General features: G+C 36.7%; 1 protein-coding gene and 1 non-coding gene across 5 annotated transcripts in view; both read right to left on the bottom strand.

The window, feature by feature from the left end:
* FASTKD1 (FAST kinase domains 1) overlaps window positions 1-26,478 on the bottom strand; it is a 34,408-nt gene extending 7,930 nt beyond the window's left edge. The window contains exons 1-9 of one of the 4 annotated variants that reach the window (XM_030852454.3): window positions 26,398-26,478; window positions 23,878-24,396; window positions 21,136-21,204; window positions 16,797-16,922; window positions 14,435-14,833; window positions 12,279-12,389; window positions 11,418-11,549; window positions 6,398-6,884; window positions 5,082-5,196 (exon numbers count right to left, since the gene is read on the bottom strand). In XM_030852454.3, the coding sequence (XP_030708314.1) occupies window positions 5,082-5,196; window positions 6,398-6,884; window positions 11,418-11,549; window positions 12,279-12,389; window positions 14,435-14,833; window positions 16,797-16,922; window positions 21,136-21,204; window positions 23,878-24,212 (1,774 nt within the window). In that variant the 5' untranslated portion in view covers window positions 24,213-24,396; window positions 26,398-26,478. Of the gene's footprint in view, window positions 1-5,081; window positions 5,197-6,397; window positions 6,885-11,417; window positions 11,550-12,278; window positions 12,390-14,434; window positions 14,834-16,796; window positions 16,923-17,986; window positions 18,142-21,135; window positions 21,205-23,877; window positions 24,397-26,397 lie in introns of those variants that run through there. The other 3 variants (XM_060302285.2, XM_060302286.2, XM_030852459.3) reach the window with 3 other exon arrangements.
* LOC115851140 (small nucleolar RNA U13) lies at window positions 8,140-8,242 on the bottom strand. Its single transcript, XR_004038638.1, has one exon. It is a non-coding gene; the product is annotated as a small nucleolar RNA U13 (small nucleolar RNA).
* Window positions 26,479-27,823: the final 1,345 nt, after the last annotated feature.

Below are 27,823 nucleotides of genomic sequence, written 5' to 3'. Positions count from 1 at the left end.
GTTTAATGACTTGCCCCAAGTCACATGGTTAGCAAGTGGAGGGTGAGATTTAACTTGGAGAGTCCAGCTCTGGAGTCTGCACCACGGTCTTGTGCTACTCTCTAGGGCTCTCAGACCCCCAGGCTGGGTACAGATGTATATGAAGCTCAGGTCTCACTCAGTACCTCCTCCCTTACCTGTCAGCCAGCAACACGGTAAGTGACTCAGAGATAAGGCTTGAGGTTATTTACCGGATTTGCTTCATCCAAGAGATATTTTCTTTTTTTTTTCTTTTTTTAATTTTTATTGAAGTATAGTTGATTTACAATGTTGTGTTAGTTTCTGGTATACAGCAAAGTGATTCAGTTATACATATACATATATATATTCTCTTTTTCATACTCCTTTCCATTATGATTTATTACAGGACATTGAATATAGTTCCCTGTGGTATACAGTAGGAACTTGTTTATCTACTTTACATATAGTATCAATTGTTTGTATCTGCTAATCCTAAACTCCTAATTTATCCCTCCCCCACCCCCTTTCCCCTTTGGTAACCATAAGTTTGTCTTCTATGTCATGAGTCTGTTTCCATTTAGTCAATAAGTTCGTTTGTGTCATATTTTAGATTCCACATATAAGTGATATCTATCATATGATATTTGTCTTTCTCTCCCAAGAGACATTTCTGATGAGAGGGAAGGGGTCCTCTAAAATGTGCTATTAGCAGCAATGTTCTTACAAAGGACAAAAAAAGATGTTAAATCTTTTCAATGTTTTGCTGAGTTTATTTAATAAAGCAGGATCAAGTCACAAACAAGGTTAATAGCGATGATCTCCACCAGCAAAACTGATCTGTCAAAACTAATGTTTATTCAAAATAAAGTATTATTCCATTAGAATTTTGCTTATACAGGTCTCCAAGAATTTTCCAAACATTTTCCCAGTAAGTCTTAAAAAAAAATCAAAGCTGTACTTCTCAAACTCTCATCTCTTATATCCTTTATTTGAAGAAAAAAAAAAAAGAATGTATTTTCATTTCCTTCTGATTGTTGACACACAACTGAACAACCAGGAGAGCACATTCAAAGTCTCATCTTTCAGTTTCAAGTCTCATCTTTCTATATATAGTTGTATCACTAAAAGGGGGTATATATGAATGCCACACATGTATACACCCATACATGAATAAACACATACATATCAGTCCCATTTTGTCTATTAGAGACACACAAAACTAGACATGGTTAGACACTATCTAGCATATAGACCCCACAAAAATGTAGCAAAGCCCATGAGCATCATACTGACATAATTAATATATTTATACTGGTCTCACACAGCCTACCTAGAGGTCTACAAGCCTAGAGAAACAATTCCTGCCCTAATATAGAGCCTAACACCTTATGCTGGACGTGGAAGCTCCCAGGTAAGTATTTGTTGCTTGGATGACAGAATAGGAATTTCTTACTCTCCAGGCAGAGCAAAAAGCTCTGCGGAAGCTGGTCTCTGGCTGTCTCTCCAACCTCTTCTCCTACCAACTCAGTCTCCCGCATTCCACTCCTGCCACACTGAATCTGCTGTTCCCGAAAGAAACCAGGCATGTTCTCACCTCAGGGCCTTTTGCACTTGCTTTTCTTTACCCTGGGATTCTCTTCCCCACCTATGGACATGAGTCAACCTCTCTTTTTTTTTTTTTTCACATCTTTACCGGAGTATAATTGCTTTACAATGTTGTTAGTTTCTGCTGTACTACAAAGTGAATCAACCATATGTATACAAATATCCCCATATCCCCTCCCTCTTGAGCTTCCCTCCCACCTTCCCTATCCCACCCCTCTAGGTCATCACAAAGCACCAAGCTGATCGTGATGCAGCAGCTTCCCACTAGCTATCTATTTTACATTTGATAGTGTATATATGTCAATGCTGCTCTCTCACTATGTCCTAGCCTCCTCTAACTGCCCCACCCCGTGCCCTCAAGTCCTTTCTCTGCACCTGCGCCTTTATTCCTGCCCTGCCACTAGGTTCATCAGTACCGCTTTTTTAAATTCCATATATATGAATTAGCGTACGGTATTTGTTTTTCTCTTTCTGACTTACTTCACTCTGTATGACAGACTCTAGGTCCATCCACTTCACTACAGATAACTCAGTTTCGTTCCTTTTTATGGCTGAGTAATATTCCATTGTATATATGTGCCACATCTTCTTTATCCATTCCTCTGTCGATGGACATTTAAGTTGCTTCCATGTCCTGGCTACTGTAAATAGTGCTGCAATGAACACTGTGATAAATGACTCTTTTTGAATTATGATTTTCTCAGGGTATATGCCCAGTAGTGGGATTGCTGGGTCATATGGTAGTTCTATGGTTAGTTTTTCAAGGAACCTCCATAGTGTTCTCCATAGTGGCTATATCAATTTGCACTCCCACCAACAGTGCAGGAGGGTTCCCTTTTCTCCACACCCTCTCTGGCATTTATTGTTTCTAGATTTTTTGATGATGATTGTTTAGATTTTTTTTTTTTTTTTTTTGGCGGTACGTGGGCCTCTCACTACTGTGGCCTCTCCCGTTGCGGAGCGCAGGCTCTGGACATGCAGGCTCAGCGACCATGGCTCATGGGCCCAGCCGCTCTGCAGCATGTGGGATCTTCCCAGATCGGGGCACAAACCCATGTCCCCTGCATTGGCAGGCGGACTCTCAACCACTGCGCCACCAGGGAAGCCCTGTTTAGATTTTTTGACACATCATCCTGAATGGTGTCTCACTTCATTCAATCCATGGTCAATGACACCTCCTCGCTCCATCCAGCCCACCTCACTATCCTCCATCGTACACACCTACCCTGCTCTAGTGGTCTTAAATACTTATCACCATTTCACCTTATGTATTTGTTTATTGTCTATGCCAGTTTCACCCCATCAGAAAGTAAAATCAACAATGGTAGAGTCTACCTGTTTTTATTCTCTCCTATATCTCCAGTGACTAAAGACTGCCTGACAGTAAGTACTTGGTGAACGTTGACTGAAAAAGCAGTAACTACTGAGCCAGACATTTCACTTCTAAAACACACTATATTGACAAGTGAGACATGTGGGTCTGAGAAGAGAAGCAGCATTAAAACCTTCTTCTTTAAGGCCAAACAGAAAGAAATACAATTCAGGACCAAAATAAAGAATGAAAAGAAAAAAATAATTTCCTGCCTCCGCTACCCTCACGTACTGCTTCTGCTAAGGCCAACAGTAGGAAGGAGTATTTCTACTCCACTTTTTTCTGGCACTGAAACACTATTTAGACTTTTTAAAGAGACACATAATAATCAGCACCAGAGCAGCAACCTTTCTGACAATTAATAAACATCTACATAGGACCTTAAGAAATATTTATTTTCTATTTAAAAAATGAACAAACTTTTAAAATTGACAACAATCAAATGTTATATGTCTCCAGAAATGATACAAATATCAGGTATACAGCACCACATAAAGGCATTTTTTGCTGAAAATGTTTAATCTGAATCTAATCAAGCATCTATAACTAACTTCCAGTTTACTAGGAGCACAGGAGATGGAGGAGCAAGTTAAAAGCAAGCACTCAGACAAATGCAGAATGTGGCACAACCCACAATAAATGGCCAACCTCTATTGCAAAAAATAAACATCAAGAAAAAAAAAGATTAGGAGAAAGTGACATAACAACTCAACGTTGGTTTCTTTAAAAAATTTATCAAAGAAAATTTGGTGACAATTGGGAAGTTTTTATTATGGACTGAGTAGGTAGAAGGTGGTACTTGTTCACTTTCTTAAGTGTGGTACTGGTATTGTGCTTACATAGAAGAATGTCCTTATAACCTGAAGTATTTAGGGCTGACACTTCAAGTGGTTCATCATACACACACACACACACACACACACACACACACACACACCCCACACACACACAGCAAATGTGGCAAAATGTTAATCATTATTCAAAAGCTACATTGTGGGTATACAGTATACAGATGTTTGTTACATTGTTCTTTCAATTTTACTGTGTATTTGAAAACTTAGGGACATCCCTGGTGGAGCAGTGGGTAAGAATCCACCTGACAGTGCAGGGGACACAGGTTCAAGCCCTGGTCCGGGAAGATCCCACATGCTGGAGCAACTACGCCCATGCACCACAACTACTGAGCCTGTGCTCTAGAGCCCGTGAGCCACAACTACTGAGCCCATATGCCACAACTACTGAAGCCTACCAGCCACAACTACTGAGCCCACATGCTGCAACTACTAAAGCCCCCACACCTAGAGCCCATGCTCCTCAACAAGAGAAGCCACCGCCATGAGAAGCCCGTGCACCACAACTAAGAGTAGCCCCTGCTCGCCACAACTAGAGAAAGCCCGCACGCAGCAACAAAGACCCAACACAGCCAAAAATAAATAAATTTATTTAAAAAAAAAGAAAACTTAGATAACAAAAAATCTTTCTCTTAAGTCAATGCAGAGCAAAAAACAAACAAACAACAAAAAACAAAAACCAGAGAATATTCTAGACCATAAGATACCAAAGAGATAACTTAACGGAATGAGTGAACCTTGATCGAATCCTGGGTCCAAAATAACCACTCTAAATAAGGTACTTTGAGAATGAGAGAGATTTAAAAATGGATTGTGTATTAGGTATTAGGGGACTATTAATATTCTTAGGTGTGATTAACAGGATTGTGGTGATGTAGGAGATCATTATTCTTAGGAGGTGTATGCCTAAGCAATTAGGGGTAAAGAGTCACAGTGCCTACAACTTACTTTGAAATGGCTTAGAAAAAAAACAAGAGAGCAAGAGAAACAAACAGTAAAGCAAATATGGTAAAATGTGAACCACTGAATCTAACCAGTGAGTTTATAGGTGCTACTTGTTCAATTCTTTCACTTTTTAATGTAATTTTGACATTTTTCATAATAAAAAAGTTTAAAAAATGGATCTAAAATATTTTTTGAAGGTATAAAACTCATGGCTATTATCACTATCCTTTAAAAAGGATATATATTAGAGTAGCAGCAACAGTATCCTCCAACCTCCTCATCAATGTATTACCAAACAATATACCTACTTAAGTAAGAATTAAGGTGTTGAAGGCAAGTTCCGAAAAATTCATCCCTTTGAGGTGGATCATAGTTCAGGGCGCTGAACGGAAGAATAATAGCAAGGATTGCAAAAGGATGAATCTGTAAAAATAGAACAAAAAAGTTATTGCTTCAACTTCAGCAAAACAAAACAAAATTTAGCCTAATTATTATCTTAAGCAGAAGTCTTTATCTAACATGCCTATAGTTAAATGAACATGCCCACAGTTAAATGACACATGTATCATTCTGTTTATTAAGTTTTCTACTTTGCTATAATTTATTTAATTCCACCACTAATTTCTAGTAACTCTAAATATTAATGCAGGAAAAATAAATCAGATAAGCTACAGATTGATTTTGTTTGGTATAAAATCCTGTTCCAGAATTCCTTAGTCATTAAAATGACAAGAAAATAGTGTCACTAATTTCCATGATATCAGCACATTTTATAGACTCATAATATAATGTAATTAAGAAAGTTTCTTAGTTTATAATAATCATAATTCATTTTTCTTTCTTTCCTTCTTTTTCTTTTTTATTCATTCAGCCAATACTTAATAACTGGCAGGCACTACAGACTTTTATTTTCACTTATTAGAAATAATGTCTTCTAAGTAAAAGCCATATCCTGATCTATATAATAGATTTTGTAAGTGACTGTCTTCTCACATAATCTAAAAAGCAGCATTTTACAAGTTCCAGAAATAAATGTGTAAGACACACTGACAATTCAAGAATATTGAAGTCAGTGGAGATCTTATAATTTTCTCAGTTTTCACACTTATCTCACTCTTTTGAATAGTTTTTAAATAGTAAAAGTAACTATCACAGGATTATAGAAAACAAGAAAAAGAAAACAAAAATCAGTCATCTTCTTTATCCTTATACAACTATCATTTTAAGAATTTCCTTCTAGTCAATGAATTTTGACTGATCTTAACAATATTTGTAATACACCAAAAGATGACAGCTGATCTCCCCAAATCTGCACTGCTGGAGAAAGGGGTTTTAAGGGGAGGAACGACAAATTGCTGAACCAGAAACAAGAGCTTAATTTTTTTTTTTTTGGCCACGCTCCGTGGCTTATGGGATCTTAGTTCCCTGACCAGGGATTGAACCCAGGCCCTCAGCAGTGAAAGTGCAGAGTCCTAACCACTGGACCACCAGGGAATTCCCACTAGAGCTTAATTTTTAAACTTCAAATTCCAATCAAGTTCTCAAAGTACTTATGATAAACATTTATTCTTCTAGAAGTTGACAACTATGTAAAACTAATGTGTAACAAACATTTCAATTTCACCTTTTCATTCTGCTGAAGGACCACTGAGGCTATCCTATCAAGTAGCGAAGTACTGAGGTAGTTAGTTCTAGAAATAAAAGATGCAATCCCTGCAACATTTATGTAATTAATTTCATCCATCAAACGCTGTAAGGTAACAACAGTTTCTTCAAGAAGTGAATCAGCAAACCAGTCTCCTTTTAGAGATTTAACTTCTTCCCATAACAGATTCAAACTGCTGCATTTTTGTAGTCTCTGACGACCGTAGTGATCTAATTTTTGAAGTAGTTTCAACTGTTTCCCAGGAGTATTATTCCGATACATGGGATCAAACTGAATACATCTTAAAACAGATGTGGCAAAACTATTCAGGTCATTTAGGTCACACTGTGGTAAAACTGCTTCAATTTGAGATATCCTCGCTTCGTCTAAGTGAGGAGAAGGAAGCATCGAAAGAGCACAAACCAGGAGGGAAATCTCACTAGGTATGACACTGACTTTCAAATAACTATAAAGAGGGAAAAATGAAAAGAACAAAATTAATACATCAGCAAAAAAACCAATACACATATAAATATTAAAATATGAATATATAATTACTATTACAATTAATAGGTGTGATAGGCTTAAAATATAAGTTAATTTAAGAAGGGTTGGATAAATTCAAAGATGACAGCCTCTTAAAGGATTACTAAGGGAAGCCTTAAGATGTTCTAAAGCACTGCCCCAATTTTTTATGCAAAAATAAAACAATAGTCCCTGACAAACAAAACGTCAGTGTCAGAACAATGTCTGCAGTGCTGCAGCTGGAGATGGAACTTGGACTGAATTTCTGATGTGACCTGTCAGGAGCTGGTATGACCTAGAACAGGCAAAGAGTGACCACTCAGTAATAGTGATTCCCTTCTTTCTTCTGCTACCTAAGAAGCCCAGCTTTAAAAAAACAAAAACAGGATAACAGCGCATCCAATTGACCCCATTCTCCATTCCTCCTTTCCCAAACCCCTATGGTAAAAGCCCTACCACCAGGACAGCAGTTGTTAAAATACAAATTAAAAACTGGGAGCTTTTAAAGAATCTTTAGGGTTAGAAGTGTTGGAAGAGATAATCAAATATAAATTAAAACAAAACTGAGTTACTTTTAAAAATATTAAGTTAGCATATTAAAATAATGATAATGTTCAATGCTAGCAGGGGTGCATTGATACAGGCTTTCTCATTCACTAACAGTAAACTTAAAAAGTTGGTGCAAACTTTCTGGAAAGTAATTTAGTAGTAGCATAAGAACTTTAAAAGTAATCATATCATTTGACATGATCAATCTCTGTCTAGTAAACTAGCCTAAGAAAATAATCTAAAATGCAGGCAAAAATTTATGTTATGTTATTAATCATATTTTTTATGTGGCTAAAATTTGAAAACAGTCTACATACCCAATGATGGGGAATAGTTAAGAGAATTATGGTACAAATCATATGATGGGTAATATCCAATCACTAAAAACATTTACAAATAGTTTTAAATGATGTAGGAAAGTGCTGTTAAGGTTAAGTGCGGGGGTTGGAGAAGGAAGAATACAAAGCTGCACGTTCATGACTCTCAACTATGGAAAAAGAAAGCATATAGATATAGATACAGATATAAAATGTAAGTATATACCACAAGGAAATAAACCAAACTGTTGACCGTAGATGAAAGGGCTTACAAATGATTTTTATTTTCTTCTTTATACTTTTCTCTGTTTTCAAAATGACTTTTTTTCACATCAGATGGGTCACATGTTGACATCATAACAGGTTTGAGGGAGGCACATCTCACGCAATAGTGTGAACGCCCAATCATCATGCTTATGAAGTACAAAAGGATCTCAAAATTATTTTCATATAATATTTGGTCCATTGCCTGACACAAAGTAGGTACTCAGTAAGTACTAAATGACTATTTTATTCTTATAACCACAAAAAGTTAATATACTATTTTATATAAAGAAAAGAAAGTCCCCAAGAGCTACATCTGTTTGCAGAATTGACCAAGGGATAGGAACTCTCAGTATTTGCCAATCTTGTGATACTTGTCTGAAAATAAACCCCCAACAGACACAAATCTGCCAACCTCCATTCATGTTTTTCCTTATGGTGGTTCCTCAACTTCCAAAACTTACATATGCAATTGTGTTTACAATACTACCACAAATCCACCACCAAGGCTAACATTAGAAAATAAAAAAATACCAAGTGTTGGTGAGGATATGGAGTAACAGGAATGCTCACATTTTGCTAGTGCTAATATAAACTGGCACAGTCACTTTAGAAAACTATTTGGAGTTCCCCGGTGGACTAGTGGTTAGGATTGCGGGCTTTCAGTACCGTGGCCCGGGTTCAACCCCTAGTCAGAGAACTGTTAAAAAAAGAAAAGAAAAAAAAAATAGAAAACTGTTTAGCAGGATCTACTGAAGATGAACATATGTATAACCTACAAACCAACAATCATACTCCTTGGTAAATATCCACAGAAATGCACACATATGTTCACTGAAAGATACATGTGAGAATACGTATCATAACAGGAATATTTACAATAGCCAAAAAGTGGAAATAAATACCTGTCAACATTAGAACAGACTAAAAAAAAATTGTTACATTCTTACTAGAGTATACAGCAAAAACATTATGAGGTAAACCTCATAAATAAAATATTAAACAAAAGAAGCCAGGCACTGAACAGGCAAAACTTATCTCTGCAGTAAAAGCAGGGATAGTAGCTAACCTGTAGAAGGAGGGGGAAGGAGGAAGGAGTAGGGTAATGTGGAGGGGATACGTATATTTTATGTAGATTATATTTCAATATATTTTTTTAAAAAGAACATATTATTCCAGCACATCAACTCCCTGGGTTCCCCAAATGGTTTCAGGAGCTATTTATACAAACGCTTATGTGAACTATTTTAATCAGATTGTGTTCTTTCACACACTCAACACTGAAGAGGGGGAAGGGTTAAAATTTTAAATTACAGAGATATGTAAGGGCTCTCGCTACTCAGAATTACTAAACTTGGACTTCCCTGGTGGTGCAGTGGTTAAGAATCCTCCTTCCAATGCAGGGGACACGGGTTCAATCCCTGGTCCAGGAACATCCCACATGCCACGGAGCAACTAAGCCCGTGCGCCACAACTACTGAGCCTGTGCTCTAGAGCCCGTGAGCCACAACTACTGAGCCCGCGTGCCACAACTACTGAAGCCCTCGCGCCTAGAGCCTGTGCTCTGCAACAAAAGAAGCCACGGCAATGAGAACCCCCACTCACTGCAACCAGAGAAAGCCCGCGCACATCAACGAAGTTCCAACGCAGTCAAAAATAAATAAATAATAATTTTTTTAAAAAAAACTTCTTAAAAAAAAAAGAATTACTAAACCTCAACACTGTCATATTTGCTTCAAGTTTTTTAATAAAGTAGATAAAAACATTACAGGTAAAGTGAAATCACCTGTGATGCTCCCACTCCTATCTTATTTTTCTGTAAGCATACCTGTAGGCAAACAGTATTTCGTAATTTAATCTTTTAAAAAAGATCATGCTGACCAAATAAGTAATGTTGCTGGGCCAGTTTATATCTAATTTAGAACATAAAATTCTTAATAGAGGCTTTGTGAAAGTTCATGTTAAATATGGAAAGGGTGAAGACACAATAGTCCTGTACTCAATCATCTTGATAAGAAAGTTATTTCTTTAAGAAAACAGTGAATCTTCTTATACCACATCTAACATGCAAAATTCTCATCTGATAAAGTGCTACCTCTTAGTCTTCAGTTCAAATCTCAACCATAGGGCTTCCCTGGTGGCACAGTGGTGAGAGTCTGCCTGCCGATGCAGGGGACATGGGTTCGTGCCCCGGTCCGGGAAGATCCCACATGTCGCGGAGCGGCTGGGCCCGTGAGCCATGGCCGCTGAGCCTGCGCGTTCGGAGCCTGTGCTCCGCAACGGGAGAAGCCACAACAGTGAGAGGCCCGCGTACCGCAAAAAAAAAAACAAAACCAAATCTTAAGCATAATGGATATCACCTTATTATAGTAAAAATCATTTTCAATTATATGTCACTCTTTCGATTACAGCATAGAGTCCCATGCCTGGTCTTTCAAAAATCACAGTAAGAAAGCAAACTAGTATGGAAAAATGGAGGGGAAAAAGGTTAATCTGCTTTTAATTTCATTCATTATTCTGATCCTTAAAATAAAAATTTTTAATGGAAAACTCCATTTTAGCATAATGCAAAGTCAATGGAAAACTGAATAACTTCTTAGTTGAAATATTAATGCTATATCCATAGAAATGCAGAAATTTTAAAATTATAAAGGGAAAATCTGTATGAAAACACTTTTTCACTAACATTACCCCCACATATTTTATTTTTAAAATTTCGAATTTAAAAACTTAATATGCCTTAAAACAGGCAACTAAGCAGACTAAAGGCCCCCAAATGTGAGCACTCCCAAATGGAGTTTTGCCTTCTTCAGCAGCTCCAATCTTTTCATGGTTATTCCATCCCAGCAGGAAAGGAGAATGGCTTGGCTTTGTGTATTCACGACCTAGGGAACTCATCACCCCACTGACCTCATTTCCATTTCAAAATATATCAAGCACAAGCACTGGCAAAATGGGCATGGCGGGGAGATGAGTGTCTTTAACATTTTTAATAACCTACCCATTTCTGCTTTCAAAACTTCGAACAACTCTGGGCTTCCCTCGTGGCACAGTGGTTGAGAGTCCGCCTGCCGATGCAGGGGACACGGGTTCGTGACCCCGTCCGGGAAGATCTCACATGCCACGGAGTGGCTGGGCCCGTGAGCCATGGCCACTGAGCCTGCGCGTCCGGAGCCTGTGCTCCGCAACGGGACAGGCCACAACAGTGAGAGGCCCGCGTACCGCAAAAAAAAAAAAAAAAAAAAAAACTTCCAACAACTCTATACATAAAGAAAACAAACAGTGAAATAAAGAAATAAAAAAAACAATAGCGAAAGACTTAAACACATCTATTTTAATCTTACCTAAGCAGCAATTCTCTGAGTTTCACAAAAAGCTCTTTACTTTGAAAATGTAGAAAAATCAATGCTTGAGTTATCCTCAATAACTCTACTGGTTTATAGTTATCCAAATGTTTATACAGAATTGAAGCAATTCTAAAAAGAATGATAAAACATGTATTATAACCATTCATGTACTTTTATTAAACTTTTACTGAGGAGCTGTTTCATGCCAGACATGCTCTGTGCTGGAGAAACAGCAATGAATGACACAAGGTTTTCTGTTCTTGAAGAACTGTCTCAAGATGATGACAGAAATGTAAAACTGATTTAATTTTCTTCCTTAAATCCACTGGTCCTCTAACGGAGATGCTTAAAAGCAATGGGAAATGCGAAGAGACAATGAGTTGGAAGAATTAGGGCAGAAGGAATATCTTTTAAAGGAATATATAATATTATGATAATGAAAAGATAAATATACACAAACTGAACCATGTATTTTTGTCTCTTCTTAAATGTCAAGTTAACAAAAAAGGCAATATATGGCAGTATGATTTCAAGGTAACAACTGTAGTGTGAAACAATTCAAGTTCATATAGATGTTAACTGTTCTGCATCCTTTTAAAGTCAGTTCTGCTCTATGCTCTCCACTTTCCTAGATTATATCCTCTGCAGCAAATGAAATGAAATATGCTATAAACTATTTAAAAATCTCTATTTTGAAAAATAAATTATTTAGAAAATAAACAATGACTTAAATGTTAATTCTGTAGTTCTTCAAAACCAAGATTACAGGAAAAAAAACTTAAGTGTTTTTCTCAAAAAAAAAATAGTAACTTATGAATGTCAACTAAACTTAACACCATGAATTTCAGAAAAGATTACTTTTTAATCAGACGTGAATTTCTGCTTTCCATCTCTTCCATGGCTCCCATCACTGCCAGGGCTTGCTGGCTAGTCAACTCCTCTGACATCAATAATATGGTTGATTTAAGTCTAGAAGCAAAGAAAAATATTTTTATGTTGAAAAACTGATGATTAGCTTACAAATTTTTTTAAAAAATAAGTTCTTAGGTAAGAAATAGAAAATAATAGAAAGAAAAACTGAATTCAATATATAATTCTAATTTTCTCCCCACATAACTGGGGATAATACAAAATACTATTAAATAAAGAAAAATACATTGTTTTCTTCAAAGTAATTAAGGCCTCATTATAATCCTAAACTATCTCTTAAAAAATACAGATAAAATGTTTTTAAATTAATTGGTTAATTAATAATTCTAACATTGTAAACCTTAGCTAGAGAGCTAAGGAACTTTAGCTAGAGAGCTAAGGAACTAACAATTGATATTCCAACTCTACCCCAATTTTTTAAAACTGAATAAGATCTGACCACAAAGTCAATATACCTGCATATTAACAGAAATCTTATATACTAACTACTTACGATAACATTATAAACTGAAAATTTACAAAGATGGTCCATTTTGAAACCATCCAAAGTAATCCAGTAATAAAAGTATATAAGTGTGTCTTTTAGAATAATTTAGAAGGCAAGCCTAAAAATGAAGTCTAAAGATACATTTTCTATTCATCCTACATAGTTCCACACCATCCTTTTCACCAACCTTATCAAACATTTCAAACCCAGCTTCTCCCCATAGCTTTTCCCAACCATTTTAGTCCACATTTTTCTCTCACTTTTCTGTCTGCCCACAGCAGTTACTATCTATATCACTAATTTTAGTAGTTACTCATAAACTATGTTGAAGTGTCATGCTATTTACATATTTCAATTACGTATTTCTGCACTCTCAAGTGGAATAAAAATTCCTTGAAGGCAGGGACTCAATTAAATTCAACTTTTGTACTGCCTTGGCATAAAAGATTTTAACAGTGCATGGTGACAAAAAAAGAGAAAGATTCCAATAAAAATTTTTTAATAATCATCTTGTTTCCATGTTGATAGTCTCTTAAAATGTACCCTTAAATTTCTTCATATAATTCAAAGGACTCTTAAAAATAAAACTCTCCATGAAGTCTTTGCTAACAGAAATGAGGCAGATACCTCTATTACGTAACTCCTGGAACCCCTGCTCAACTGAATCTATGAATCAAACTTATTTGTTTGCTCATATCTAGTAATCATGTATTAATTTAATATTTGCTCATCTTTATAGCCCAAATATTTCTATCTACATCAAATCTGGCAAAATAGACAGAGAGAATGGACTTGAGGACACAGGGAGAGGGAAGGGTAAGCTGGGACGAAGTGAGAGAGTGGCATGGACATGTATACACTTCCAAATGTAAAATAGATAGCTAGTGGGAAGCAGCTGCATAGCACAGGGAGATCAGCTCAGTGCTTTGTGTCCCCCTAGAGGGGTGGGATAGGGAGGGGGGGAGAGAGACACAAGAGGAAGGAGATATGGGGATATAAGTATATGCATAGTTGATTCACTTTGTTATACAGCAGAAACTAACACACCATTGTAAAGCAATTATACTCCAATAAAGATGTTAAAAAAAAAATCTGGCAAAACTGGAAATTCTTAAAAGATAGGAATCAGACCAAAATCACTCAAACCTGACAATGGGAACATATACCAATGTGCATAATAAATGCTTTTGATGGTGAATTTGAAGACACCAAAGCATAAAATGGTCCATCGTTAGGACTACTATAATTCTGAATATTCCACACTCTGTACTGGGGGTGGGGGAGTCTTATCTCTCTGTGTAAAGCCAGTCACCTGGCCTAAGAAGGGAGAATAGCACTTAAATGATGTTCTCCCACATCCACTGCTGTGTTGGCCACCAGGGGATTATTGGCCCCCATTCAAAGCAGTAGGAGACTAAGAGTTTGAGATGTAAATTAGCAAAATCAGAGAAAGAATCAAGGAGCAGAGCACAAGAGATAATTCTCCCTTCTACAGTTGAGTGGAGTGACTTTTCTGGCTTCCAGAACTGCAAGATCTAAGCTTGAAGGCTCTATATATTCTCAACAAGAAAAGTAAAGTATTTTTAGCTGAACTTACTGTTTCTCTTCTTCAGGTCCTGCCAAAGGTCCCAATGTTACAAACAATTTTACAAAGCTAGCTGGGTGGTCAAACAGAGGAATCAATTCTGTTAGCCTCTTCTTAGTCATTAAAAGAAATTCAAAACTATGAAACTGTAGAGAGTGGTATAGACTAAGTATTTTACTTATGGAGTCCAAATCAAGGTGGTTCACATTGCTCAAAAACACTTTATTGCACCTTTCCAATAGTGGGTAATAACTATATTTAATATTTCGAAGAAACTGTACTATTCTTCTTGCAATGTTGACCTGGGAAGAATCTATGGTGTCAAAAAGTTGCTCTGCTTTGTTCACTAGTTGCTCTTGAAAACGCTGTGATATTAAAGAAGATATGCTGACCATTAAAACAGACAAGCACCTGGAAAAGGAAGAAGATGCAAAGATTTTTACATTATCTAAGAAAAATGAGCAATTCTAAGACTAAATGCTTAGAAACGGAAAGGAACTGATAAAAATATTATAGGTTTTATACAACAAAATTTTTCTTTTAAATACTAATGGGACTTGAACTCTGATCTCCCACTAATCAAACCCCTTTAGGCAAAAAAGAATTGAAATAATTTTTTTTTAGTGTGTATAATATCTCGTTCTATAGATAAATGCTTTGAAGGAAAATATTTTAGTGAAATTTACTCAGAAATCACTGTGGGCCAACAGCCCATTGAATGAAACATGGAAAGTCTCATTCTATATTTTTGGAAGTAGACTTCGCTTTGTTCCTCTCTCTGTGTATCTGTAATTTACCAGTAAAAATCTTGGCAAAATATTTCTCACTAATGATTTCATATTTTTTAATGTTTCAGGCTACATTAATATTAATATATAACAGTAGGACAATATTGAATGTGAATATTTCTTCCCTCAATAAACACTCTTAAGAAACATAAATCAATCTTCTAAGCACTGTGGAAAACACCAAAATTACAAAGGTGAGGTCTCTGCTTTCAAAAGACAGTTCTTACATGATACAAAAATCAAGAAACTCTAAATATAAGAATATACCTAATAATGAATAAAGAATGCAAAATGTAAGATATATAACAAACATGTGGGGATAATAATTATAAAACAATCTACAAAAAAGACATGAATATCTCAACCATTAGGATAGGGGGCCTGTTTGCATTTTTTTGTTTCAAAATTTCTTCAATTCTTTCAATAAAACAAATTATTTTTTTAAAACCCAGTTATACAATACTTTGGCTTCTCTAATCAGAATGTTTAATGTTAGTACCAATTAACATTAATTAGTAAACTAGCATTGCTATTTAGTTTAATCATAAACCCTTTGAATACGATTTTTTTTAATTGTATATATATTTGTAATTGCAGTTTGGAGTGGGGAAATGTCCAAAGATTTCATTAGATTCTCAAATGGGTCTATAATAATTTTTTAAAGTTAAAAAAATTTACTTTACAGTGATTTTTATTGTCTCTGCTTTTATAAGCTACTTTCATGTATGTGTGAAAATATATATAAAATTTACCATTTTAAACATTTTTAAGTGTACAGTTCAGTTGTATTAAGTACATTCACACTGTTGTACAACCAACACCACCATCCGTCTGCAAGACTTTTTCATCTTCTCAAACTAAAACTACCGATTAAATAGTAATTCCCCATTCTCCCCTCCCCCAACCCCTGGCAACAACCATTCTACTTTGTTCCTATGAATCTGACTACTCTAGGTACCTCATATAAAGTGAAATCATACAATACTTGTACTTTTGTGTATAGCTTATTTCACTTAGCGTAATGTCTTCAGGGTTCATCCATGTTGTAACATATATCAGAATTTCCCGCCTTTTTAAGGCTGAATGATATTCCATTGTGGGTATATACCAAATGTTGATTGCCCAATCATTTGTTGATGGACATTAAGGTTGTTTCCACCCTTTGGCTATTATGACTAATGCTGCTTTGAACACTGGTGTATGCTATAGACTGAACTATGGTTCCCCCCCACTCCAAATCTATATGTTAAAGCCCTAGCTGGCAATATGACTATATTTAGAGGTAGGGCCTTCCAGGAGGTAATTAAGGTTAAATGAGGTTGTAAGGATGGTAGGCAAACATGTTAGCTTGCAAGTAAGGAAAATTCACAAATCTTGACAACATTGTGTTATACTTTACATATTTCATCTCTAATTCCCACAGCAACATTGCACAGTAGATACTACTATACCTGTTGTATAGATGAGGACAGTGAACTTCCAAGAGATTATAAAGTCACATAGTTAGGAACTAGCAAGTCTAAGTGTGTGTGCATTCAAAGCCCAGAATCTTTCCACCATGACACAAAGCCCCTACATAGATTTACCTTAAGTCCTGTATCGTTTCCAAGTTCCTATTTACAATATCAGCTATTTTTCCCATTAATGGACTAAAACATAAATGTTGATTTGCCAGGCAAGAGGAAAATTTTGACAGCATGTTAATATCAAACCTATTAAAGTAAATATACAAAGGGGATCATTACCATTTACTTTCACTTAAAACATAATACACAGTTATAAAATAAAAAGCAATAAAAAATACTAATATATTACTACTATAAAATGAATTTTTCTAAAATGTTGATTATTTATTATTATAAAAGTAACCCAGGCTAAGAGTTAAAAAGCCAAATTCTACTTGAAGATTTTAAAAAGGGAAAAAAAACACTTGAAATTGTTTGAATCGTTTACATATTAATTTTTTGAGGACAGAACAATTTCAACTCAAGGTTGTATATTAACAAATAATACAACCTCTACTACAATCATGCTTGAAAAACTTCAGAATTTTCCTATAGGAAAAACGACTCGATTTCTTCAACAAGTAAATGGCAAGACAAATGAGCAGGAAGGAGAATTGTTACAGATTTTTAAAGACTTTGAATTCACTAAAAGACAAGCATAAGGAACTGCACAGCAGCATAATATGTAACAGCAAAAAACTAAATGCTAAATAGCAACAGTCTCAATGTCCATCAAGAGTACAGTGAATAAATTGCACATATTCCTAGAATACTATACAGCAATAAAAAATAACAAATAGCGCAATATCATGGAAGAATCTTTAAAATATATTGAGTGAAATACACTAGGTATAAGAGTTCTTACTATATGATTTCTCGCTCTTTTTTTTCTTTTTGTTTTTTGGCCATGCTGCACGGCTTGCAGGATCTTAGTTCCCCAACCAGGGATTGAACCCAGGCCACAACAGTTGAGAGTGCCGAGTCCTACCCACTGGACCACCAGGGAATTCCCAGGATTTCATTTTTATAAAAGCAAAACTAATTTATGGTAGTAGAAGCCAAGAGAGTGTCACTCTTAGGGCGGGAAGGTAGGGAGTGATTGGAAGAGAGCATGAAAGAAACTTCTGGGAAACTAGTGATATTCTTTGTCTTGATCTTGGTGCTATTACACAGAAGTATAAGTGTATTTTCAGTATGTGAAAATTCATCAAGATGCATACTTATGATTGGTGTAATTTTAAACGATATCCTTTAATAAAATGAGTACTTACAAAAAAAGGCAGAGGGCTTCCCTGGTGGCGCAGTGGTTGCGAGTCCACCTGCTGATGCAGGGGGCGCAGGTTCATTCTCCGGGAGGATCCCACATGCCGCGGAGCGGCTGGGCCCGTGAGCCATGGCCGCTGAGCCTGCGCGTCCGGAGCCTGTGCTCCGCAGCGGGAGGCCACGGCAGTGAGAGGCCCGCGTACCGCAAAAAAAAAAAAAAAAAAAAGGGCAGAGAAAATCTTGACTAAATGTAATCAGTAAACCTTGTTTGGATACTTATTTAAACAAACTGCCTTACAAAAAGACCTTTTTTAGAGCAATCAAGGAAATTTGAACTCAGTTATTAGGGAATTTAAGGAATAATTGTTCATTTTCGTAGGTATAAAAAATGGCATGGTGATTATATATATATTTTTAAAGAGTGTTTTTTGTCTATCAGAAATATATACTAAGGTATTTACTGATGAAATGATACCACAATTTAAACTATACTGAAGGGTAGGGAGGGAACTGGAGGTGATCTAGACAAAACAAGACTGCTATCTGTTGGTAATCGTTGACACTGGATGATGCATACAAAGGAGTTCATTATACTAATTTCTCTACTTTAGTATATGTTTAAAATCTTCCATAATAAAGAGGGTTTTTAATTTGAATTTTAAATGCATGCTAATTATTCTTGCTATGATCCACCATATAGTGTTAATTCATAATAATCTATTCTATTTGAATCATTACAAATTATATTTATATAACAAATTCATAGATATTATAGCAAAATCATTTAATTAAGTTACCATAGTAACAAAAATTTAACATCATAGGCCACCATGACGATAAAAAAATCAGAAATTAACATTTATTCTATGATTCTATTAGAAACTCTACACATAGAATACAAATTAGGGTTTAAAAAATTTTATTACTTAGTATTATAAAAAAATAAAAGTATTGCTACAAATTAAAAAAACACCACATAGAACAAAGTCATTATCACCTGAGCTATTGTGAAATTAAGAAAAATTAAAAAGAAATGTCTGATTCACTGGGAAGTATAATTGCATATCTGTAATTTAATTGTTTAAGTAGCAGAGAGTAAAACCAAAATGAAAAAGGCACCTATTCTACAATTGATTTGTTCAAGATACGTAATACACATACCATTTAATGCTGCTTTGAAGAAAAAAGTTTTGAGCTATTATCAACAATGACCAAATTTAACCCCCAAAGACCCAGTAGAGTCGGCCCTCCGTATCCAAGGGTTCCAAATCCACGGATTCAAGCAACAGCAAATCGAAAATATTCAGTTAAAAAACAAATTTCAGAAAGCTCCAAAGAGCACAACTTGAATGTGCTGCATGCTGAGCAACTATTTACACAGCATTTCCATTGTACTAGGTATTATAATTAATCGAGATGATTTAAAGTAGATGGGAGGATGTCTGTAGGTTTTATGCCAATATTACATCATTTTATATAAGGGACTTGAGCATCCATGGATTTTGGTATCTGAGGGGATGCTAGAACCAATTGTCCTTGGATACTGCGGGAAGACTAGTTTGAATTGCTCATGAAAGCACTAAGATTATTCTCCTTACCCTCAACAAAAAGATAGTTACAGGTAGAGAGCATGCAAAAATGGAGAGAGAAAACAAACAGGTTTAGATAATAAGATTAACTAAAACCACCATTCAGTAAATGAATGTGGAATTTCTAAGCCCAGAGATCTGGTGGGTACCTTGTTTAATTTAATCCAGCTCACACAACAAAGGCCTACAGAGCTTTATAAGACTACAACTGTAAGAATTTACCATTGTTTATGCTTTAAACATATGCTGCTACAAAGGAGGAGCTGTAAAGTTTATGCTGCTCCTCTCATCTAAATACAAATAAACAGCTATAGTTTCTTATCTTAGTCAATCCTTTCTCTTCTGCCCTAGGTTACTATTTGGTTTAGAGGGAGCATTGTTCTGTGGTTTTCCTCCTGTCTCTTTCCCACCTTGATTTTCCCTTTCCTCACTAACATTTGCTTTATTCTACTAATGATGGACCTTGGCTATCCAGAACCCCTAGGTTTAAATATCCAAAGTTTTCATAAATAGCCAAAATGAGCTCTGCTACTATCTCAGCTGTTTTATAAACGGAGAGCTTCTCATATATTCTTATAAAACATAAATAATATAGTATAGGATACCATAGGCTTCTCTGTACTCATAATACTCTGAACAAATTTCACATTTTTCTAGATAATTATTTGTTTATTTCTTTTTTTGCTTTCTTTTTTTCTCTTTTTATTTTTTTACAAACCCTTGTGTTGAGGGCTGACTTTCAATAGATCACAGCAGGGAGCTGCTCTGCTACTATGAAACCCCCCACCCAGAAGTAGGTCGTCTACCAATGGTTTAGCACCAGGTTCCCCATGAACGTGGGGTGTGGGACGGGGGCGGGGGCGGCTGTATTTCTGGTCATGCCCCGTTCTAGATGATTATTGATTATGGCAATATGCTAAAGATATAGCTGTGTATAGAGTGGAAAAGAGATCTGAATTGATACTATCCACAGTAGTGGACCTGAAAGCTTCTAAGACACTGTTAGCTTCTAAGACTCTGCTCACTGCCTCTTCATAAAGATGGAGTGATAGACAAGTACCTATAGATGCTGCTAAACAGTTATATAGCTTTCCTTTCTCCTGAACTGGTATCTTCTTTCTCCTTTTATGACTCCTGAACATCTAGGGTTTTTACTGACAGCCTATCACTCAGAATGTTTTTCTTTCTGAAGCAGAACTCTTTCAGAAAAGAAAATTCAGAAAGCCTAGTCCAAGAATAGCAGTGACTCTATTTATATTTTGATTAATTATATATGTTTAAAGCACACTACATTCCACACCCTTAAATAGGGAATATTTGAAATACTTTTCTTTCTCTCTTAAGGAAAAAAACACATTCCCCATTCTTTTCCTACAAGATTTCACCATGCTAAATAAACACACTTTACATGATCAAAAACCCCTCCAAGTAAACTGAATTTAAATACATTTTTTTCAATGAAGCTTGATAGTTAGGCAGCAGCTCCTCATTCTTTCCCTATAAGATTTCACTGTGCTAACCCTGAAAAGGACAACCCTGATCTTAGTTGAAAAACCCAAAGTACTTGCCTTTCCAGTCTTCTCCATGCTTCTGTAACTAGTGCTTCAACTAGCGGGTCATGGGCCTCAAAACCAAACCTCAATAAAATCAAGAGAAAATAATTTTCTATACAGAAACATTTTAAAATTATTAAAAACATACATGCAGTAAGGATTATAATGCAAAAGTAAACCACAAGTTATTATATTCTTACACAATCAGTCCTTATTTCTGGTCTGGTCTCATTTCAGTATTCTGATTTCTTGGTACAATCTAATAAACCCCTATACTTTATCCCATGCCCTTCTCATCCTTTTATCTGTACATTTCAATGACCTCCACTGAACAATAAAAATGTTCAATGATATATTTTATGTTAAAAGTACACCTAACACGTACTACTTTGCTCTGACCGCAAAAAATATTTCTATAGGAAAAAGTCTGTAAAATAAAGAAAAACTTTAAGTGGGTAATAAAAAATCATTTATAACTCTGCTACTCATAAATATCCACCATCATTAACTTGGAGCATTTCTTTCCAGTTATTTTTCTACATACTTAAAGACATATACATATTTCTTTTACATTTTTATATCCTGCCTTTTTCAGTAAGTTAACATTATATTGTGGACATTTTACCCATATCATTACATATTCTTCAAAACGTAATTTTTGGTGGTTGTGTACTATTAATTATGTGAATAAATTATCATTTAAACATTCACCAACTTACTAGGATCTTAGTTTTTCAATATTATAAACAATGTTGGGATGAATAACCATGTACAAGAATCTTTTTTTTTAAAATTTATTTATGTATTTATCTATTTTTGGCTGCTTTGGGTCTTCATTGGTACACGCAGGCTTTCTCTAGTTGTGGAGAGTGGGGGCTACTTTTTGTTGCGGTGTGTGGGCTTCTCATTGCGGTGGCTTCTCTTGTTGCGAAGCACAGGCTCTAGGCACGTGGGCTAGAGCTGTTGTGGCTCACCAGCTCTAGAGCACAGGATCAGTAGTGGCGGCGCAAGGGCTTAGTTGCTCCGCTCCGCGGCATGTGGGATCTTCCCAGACCAGGGATGGAACCTGTGTTCCCTGCATTGGCAGGCAGATTTTTATCCACTGCGCCACCAGGGAAGCCCAAGAATCTTTACATGTATCTCAGATTACTTTCTTAGGATAAATCTTAGAAGCAAAATTACTGGGTCCGAGGACATTTTTATAGTTCTGGATACATATTATACCACCAGAAGCATATGGCAGTTCCTTCACTAACAATGCAAAGCATATACCTTCACTAACAATGGATATTTTCTATATATAATTAAGCAATATATATTATATGTTGTACATATAAAAATCTTTTTAACCGATTTCAACATCTTTATAATGTTAAGGCTAGGTTATTTTTTCTCCTAAAAGTCAAAGACTTTCAGGTTGAGTCATGAAACAAAATCAAACTACATGCTATTTTAAAAACTTGAAAACAAAATTATATTTTACTCTTAAAATCCTTTCCTCACTAAAATATGACTTAGGAGGGATACACAGAAATGCGGTTTGGGGGCAAATCACCATGAAGCAGCATTTCTCCATCTGTGCAGTGTTCTTGTGAGGTGTTCAACACAATGTTTTGTGGATAAGTAAGTTTGGAAAATATCCCCACTGAAAGGTTCACAATATACATTAGCATATGTATATTGAAGAGTCCTGCAGGCTCTGAATGCTCTGAAGTCCAATAAAGATCTGTTTAATTTCGTCTGATTCAGCATCTTCCAAACTAATATGACCACTGAGAAAACAAAACTGATTATCATACACATCCCACGATGTACCTCAGAGAAAAAACTTTGCAAATCTGAGAAAGATCACCAAAAAAGGGATGTCACTCTTTTTTAGTCTAACACCGCCCACCAGAATAAGTAAAGCCTTAAGCCCCTTTCTTGTATACTCTGACACCCTAATAAAAAGAACTGTATCTCTGCTTTATACAGTGCTGACATCTATAGCTACTTAAATGGCCCTTGCACCCTGGATAATTTCACCAATGAGACTAACAAACAGATTAATTTTAACTTTTGTGTCCTTTTTCCCTTTATATAGCTGCTCAATTCTTCATTTAGGGCATCCAGCTCTTCTGAAGGCTGGATTCCCTTGAGAATGATGTAAAATTTCTTTTCTTTTTAAATTTTTTCCCAACCTTATTGATATATGATTAACAAAAATTGTATATATTTAGGTTGTACAGCATAATGTTTTGATATGTATATACACTGTGAAATGATTACCATAATCAAAGAATATCCTTTAAATATCCTTTAAATATCTTTAAAACATTAGATGATCAGGGTAGTTCCCTGGTGGCTCAGTGGTTAAGAATCCACCTGCCAATGCAGGGGACACGGGTTTGATCCCTGGTCCGGGAAGATGCCGCAGAGCAACTAAACCCGTGTGCCATAACCACTGAGCCCGCCGTGCTGCAACTACCGAAGCCTGCTCACCTACAGCCTGTGCTCCGCAGCAAGAGAAGCCACTGCAATGAGAAGCCCGCGCACTGTAATGAAGAGTAGCCCCGCTTGCCACAACTAGAGAAAGCCCGCGCGCAGCAACGAAGACCTGATGCAGCCAAAAATAAATAAAATTAAAATTAAATTTAAAAAATTAGCTTATCAGGAAAAAGGGAAAAAAACATTTTTTTCCATTTAGAGCTTTTTAGAAAATTAAATATAAAAATAAACTACAATCATTTCTATAAAATCTAAAAGTACATTACTTACTGTTGTATGATGTATAACACATTCACCAAGGTATTGTCATTCATGAATTCCATTTTAGTTGTAGCTAAATTATGAAGAGTAAGAAATTGGGGATGGTCTCTGATACATTCCACATTTTTTAACAAGCTGGTCTTCTGCTTTTGAAACTGCCAAAGCATACTGAGTGCACATGCCACTTGCTTTTCTGAAAGTATGGCTTTGTTTTTTTCAATAAGATCAAATATTTGCTCTTCATCTGTACACTTATTCATCCGACTAAGTAATGGTTCGAAACTAAAGGGTCGAAACTGAAACACTCTCCAGGAGAATGGACAAATAGCTCTTAGGCGAAGCATATTGTAAACAATCAGTCTAGGAAAAAAAACTATCTTTTCATTTATATCACAAATTTTCTTACGTAAAGAAAACCATTTGCAACTAGCAGTCAGATGCAATATGCTGGTATAAAAATAACTGTTTTTCCTTCATGTAGCTTGCTTCCATTATGATGACTCCAAATCCCATTCCAATATGCAATTTCTGTAAAGAAATCAGTTTAACAGAGTTATAACTATCAAATTCCAAAATTCTAATTAAAATAACAAGCTTTTCCTCCATTAATTACACACTTTGTTCTTAGCCTGAACCTGAGAGCAGGATTTAATCCACAACTAAATATCCAGGAAAAGGGGTTTCCTTCCACACTCTATTTTATTTATTTATTTATTTTATTTTAGTATTTATTTTTGGCTGCATTGGGTCTTCGCTGCTATGTGCGGGCTTTCTCTGGTTGCGGTGAGCGGGGGTTATTCTTTGTTGCGGTGCACAGGCTTCTCATTGCAGTGGCTTCTCTTGTTGCAGAGCAAGGGCTCTAGACTCGTGGGCTTTAGTAGTTGTGGCACACGGGCTTCAGTAGTTGTGGCTCGCGGGCTCTAGAGCGCAGGCTCAGTAGTTGTGGCACACGGGCGTAGTTGCTCCGCGGCATGTGGGATCTTCCGGCACTAGGGCTCGAGGCCCACGACCCGCATTGGCAGGCGGATTCTTAACCACTGCGCCACCAGGGAAGCCCCCCACACTCCATTTTAAAAATGATAAATCTGACACTTAACATGAAGTTTTCAAATTTGACTATAAAAGCAGAAGGGAAAAAAAAAAATCCCAACCCAGAAAGAAGCATCTTTTTAAATAGAAGAATAAAACTGCAATAAATAAACATTTTGCCTTTATAGTTTCTACGAAGAGTAGCCATTAATTCAGAGCCATAATAAAAAATGTTTTTTTCAGAGGGATGATTTCTGGTATATTTGCTTTCAAGATAATTTCTCGCTCCTTTCTCCTTGTACACTAAAAGAACTCAAACAGTTTAATCACTATTGACCTTAAGTAGGTTTTAAGCAATAAATGAGATGATTAAAGCCCAATCAGGACATATGAAGAAATCAAGTAATGTAGTTGCGTAGTGATGCAACAGGAGAACCAAAAACAATAAAGAAAAAGAATAATTTGTTTTTAAAATATATTATAAATGTCTATATTTCTAGTTGAGAAACAATGGTTAGAAAAGCTGGGACTAAAATCCTATCATCTAACACTGCTGCAACATTTTACAAAGGACTTTTAAAATATGTTACCCCATTAAATTCTCTCAATTAACCTGCCAGGTAGATGCTATCATTTGCATTTTACAGAGAAAAGCTAGGTTCAAAAAGGTTAAAAAAAACTACTCTAGTACTAATGAAGCTGAGACAACCACCCAGTTCTTTCAACTTGAACATCCTCATTACATTAACAAACCAACACTAAAAGTATGCCTCAGAATCCTATGGCTAGGCCAAAGAAAAAACGATGAGACAATATTGACTACTTTGTGGCAATCTGTACAGCATCCCGACCCAAGCCGACTTGGATCACACACATACACAAAAAACTCTGCACAAAGCAGAGTCTCCTGCCTATTCACAACTGAAAGTGGAAAGAACCCACTGGTTACAATACCAAGGTGTCAAGTCCCCAGCTAAGTGACCTTGGGGAAGTGACTTAACCAAAGGAGGGGCCTTGGGACTATAAATGACAGATAGGTTACCCGCCGTGAACAGGTATTGTGCAGGATACACAACGACACCCTTGGCAAATGGCAGGCATCCTCCCCGCTTGGCACACAGTGGAGCTGAACGAATGAATTTGGTCTCCCGGTCCTGGCTGGGAGAGGGATCAGCCCTGCCCTAGTCCTCCGCGCTCCGGGAAATCCAATACCCGGATGAAAGCCTCCGTTTCTCAGCCGAACCCAGGGTCCCGGCCCGAGAATGTGCTCTGATTAAAAAGAAAACCTATCGCCGCCAGCCGGCCGGGACCTGCGGGCAAGTTTTTCCTTCAACGCCAGAGAACTTTTCTGATGGATCGCGGTTAAGCCTGGTTACGAGGGCTCAGAACTCCAGCCTATTCCACGTCTCCCAGCAAGGGACGCAACAGGCTCGGTTATGTCGCTCACGCCTCCCTCATATCCCAGAGTTTTTAGCCTTTCCTCGAAAGACATCACCTTACCTCTCGTGGTGTCCGTCCCCAAACCATGAAAAGAGGCCGGGCGAACACAGCGTGCACTACGAGAGGCACGCACTACACGCCCAAGGGCACGTCGCGGGGAGGTCGGCGGAATAGACGTCGCTTACGCATTTGGTAGGAATTCTGGGTATTGTAGTTCCTCATTGAGACACTCGGGCCACACATCTTGAAGTTATAGGTCCTTAGGGCACGTGTTTCTCAACTATATGAGGTTTTCTCCCAGTCCGTGAAGACTGATATTTTTATAATATACAGTAGAAATGAATACTTAGAAAAGTGAAATTTGAAAACTTAAACATGGAAAAGACACGTCCAGATTTTTATTTATGTTCAACGTGTATGGAATAACTATCGAATGCTATAAAAGCATCAAATTTCTCTCAGTTTCTGCACTTGCGTAGTGGTAGGCAGGTACCAGTTCCAGACCACAAAAAATTTAAGAGCTTTATTGAGAAATTATTTACACACCATACGATTCACCCATTTATGGTGTATAATTCAGTGGCTTTTCTTAATTCAGAGTTGTGGAACATCACCACAATCAATTTTAGAATATTTTTATAACTCCAAAAGGAAACTCTGTAACCATTTAGCAGTCACTCCCCCCACACCCCTAACACCCTAGGCAACCACTAATCGCAGAGCACTCTTGGAGTAGCACTGATTTGGATTGTTGGAAACTAGATCAACTGGTAATAAATATGAAAACTGAGGTCGATCTGAATGCACAGGACAGAAGGGGTTTCAGAACAAATGTGAGAAAAAGCATAGGGATGAGACTCAGCATGACCTGTGTCAATGCCCTTCAGTCAAAGACCACCAGGAATACACCTAAAGTTGGAATTACTGGTTGGCTGCAATGAAGCAGAACACACCCTAAGGGGTGTCAAATTAAGATGGTGTTAGAAAGAACTTACCATAGTATTTGGCCTTGTGTTAAGTGATTCAGGGGTTTAAGAGGGACTTTTCTATACATTAGCTGCTGTGAGAATTTCACTGAGTATTTTAATAAACTTTATCTAGAAGGCAGAAAGAACGAAGTGAGGTTGAAGCTGTAATTGGTAAAGAAGCAGCCCTCACTCATATTAGCTAAGATAAGTGGATGTTTGGTCATTTTTTGTGGTTTGGACAATATTCTTTTTTTTTAATAAATTTATTTACTTATTTATATTTGGCTGCGTTGGGTCTTTGCTGCTGCACACAGGCTTTCTCTAGTTGCAGCAAGTGGGGGCTACTCATTGCAGTGCGTGGGCTTCTCCTTGCAGTGGCTTCTCTTGTTGCGGAGCACAGGCTCTAGGCACGCAGGCTTCAGTAGTTGTGGCTCATGGGCTCTAGAGCGCAGGCTCAGTAGTTGTGGCACACGGGCTTAGCTACTCCGTGGCATGTGGGATCTTCCCAGACCAGGGCT

The sequence above is a fragment of the Globicephala melas genome, chromosome 7, assembly GCF_963455315.2.
Source record: "Globicephala melas chromosome 7, mGloMel1.2, whole genome shotgun sequence".
NCBI lineage: Eukaryota > Metazoa > Chordata > Mammalia > Artiodactyla > Delphinidae > Globicephala > Globicephala melas.
Note: the sequence above shows the minus strand (reverse complement) of the source record. Positions and strands in the feature narration are given on the sequence as shown.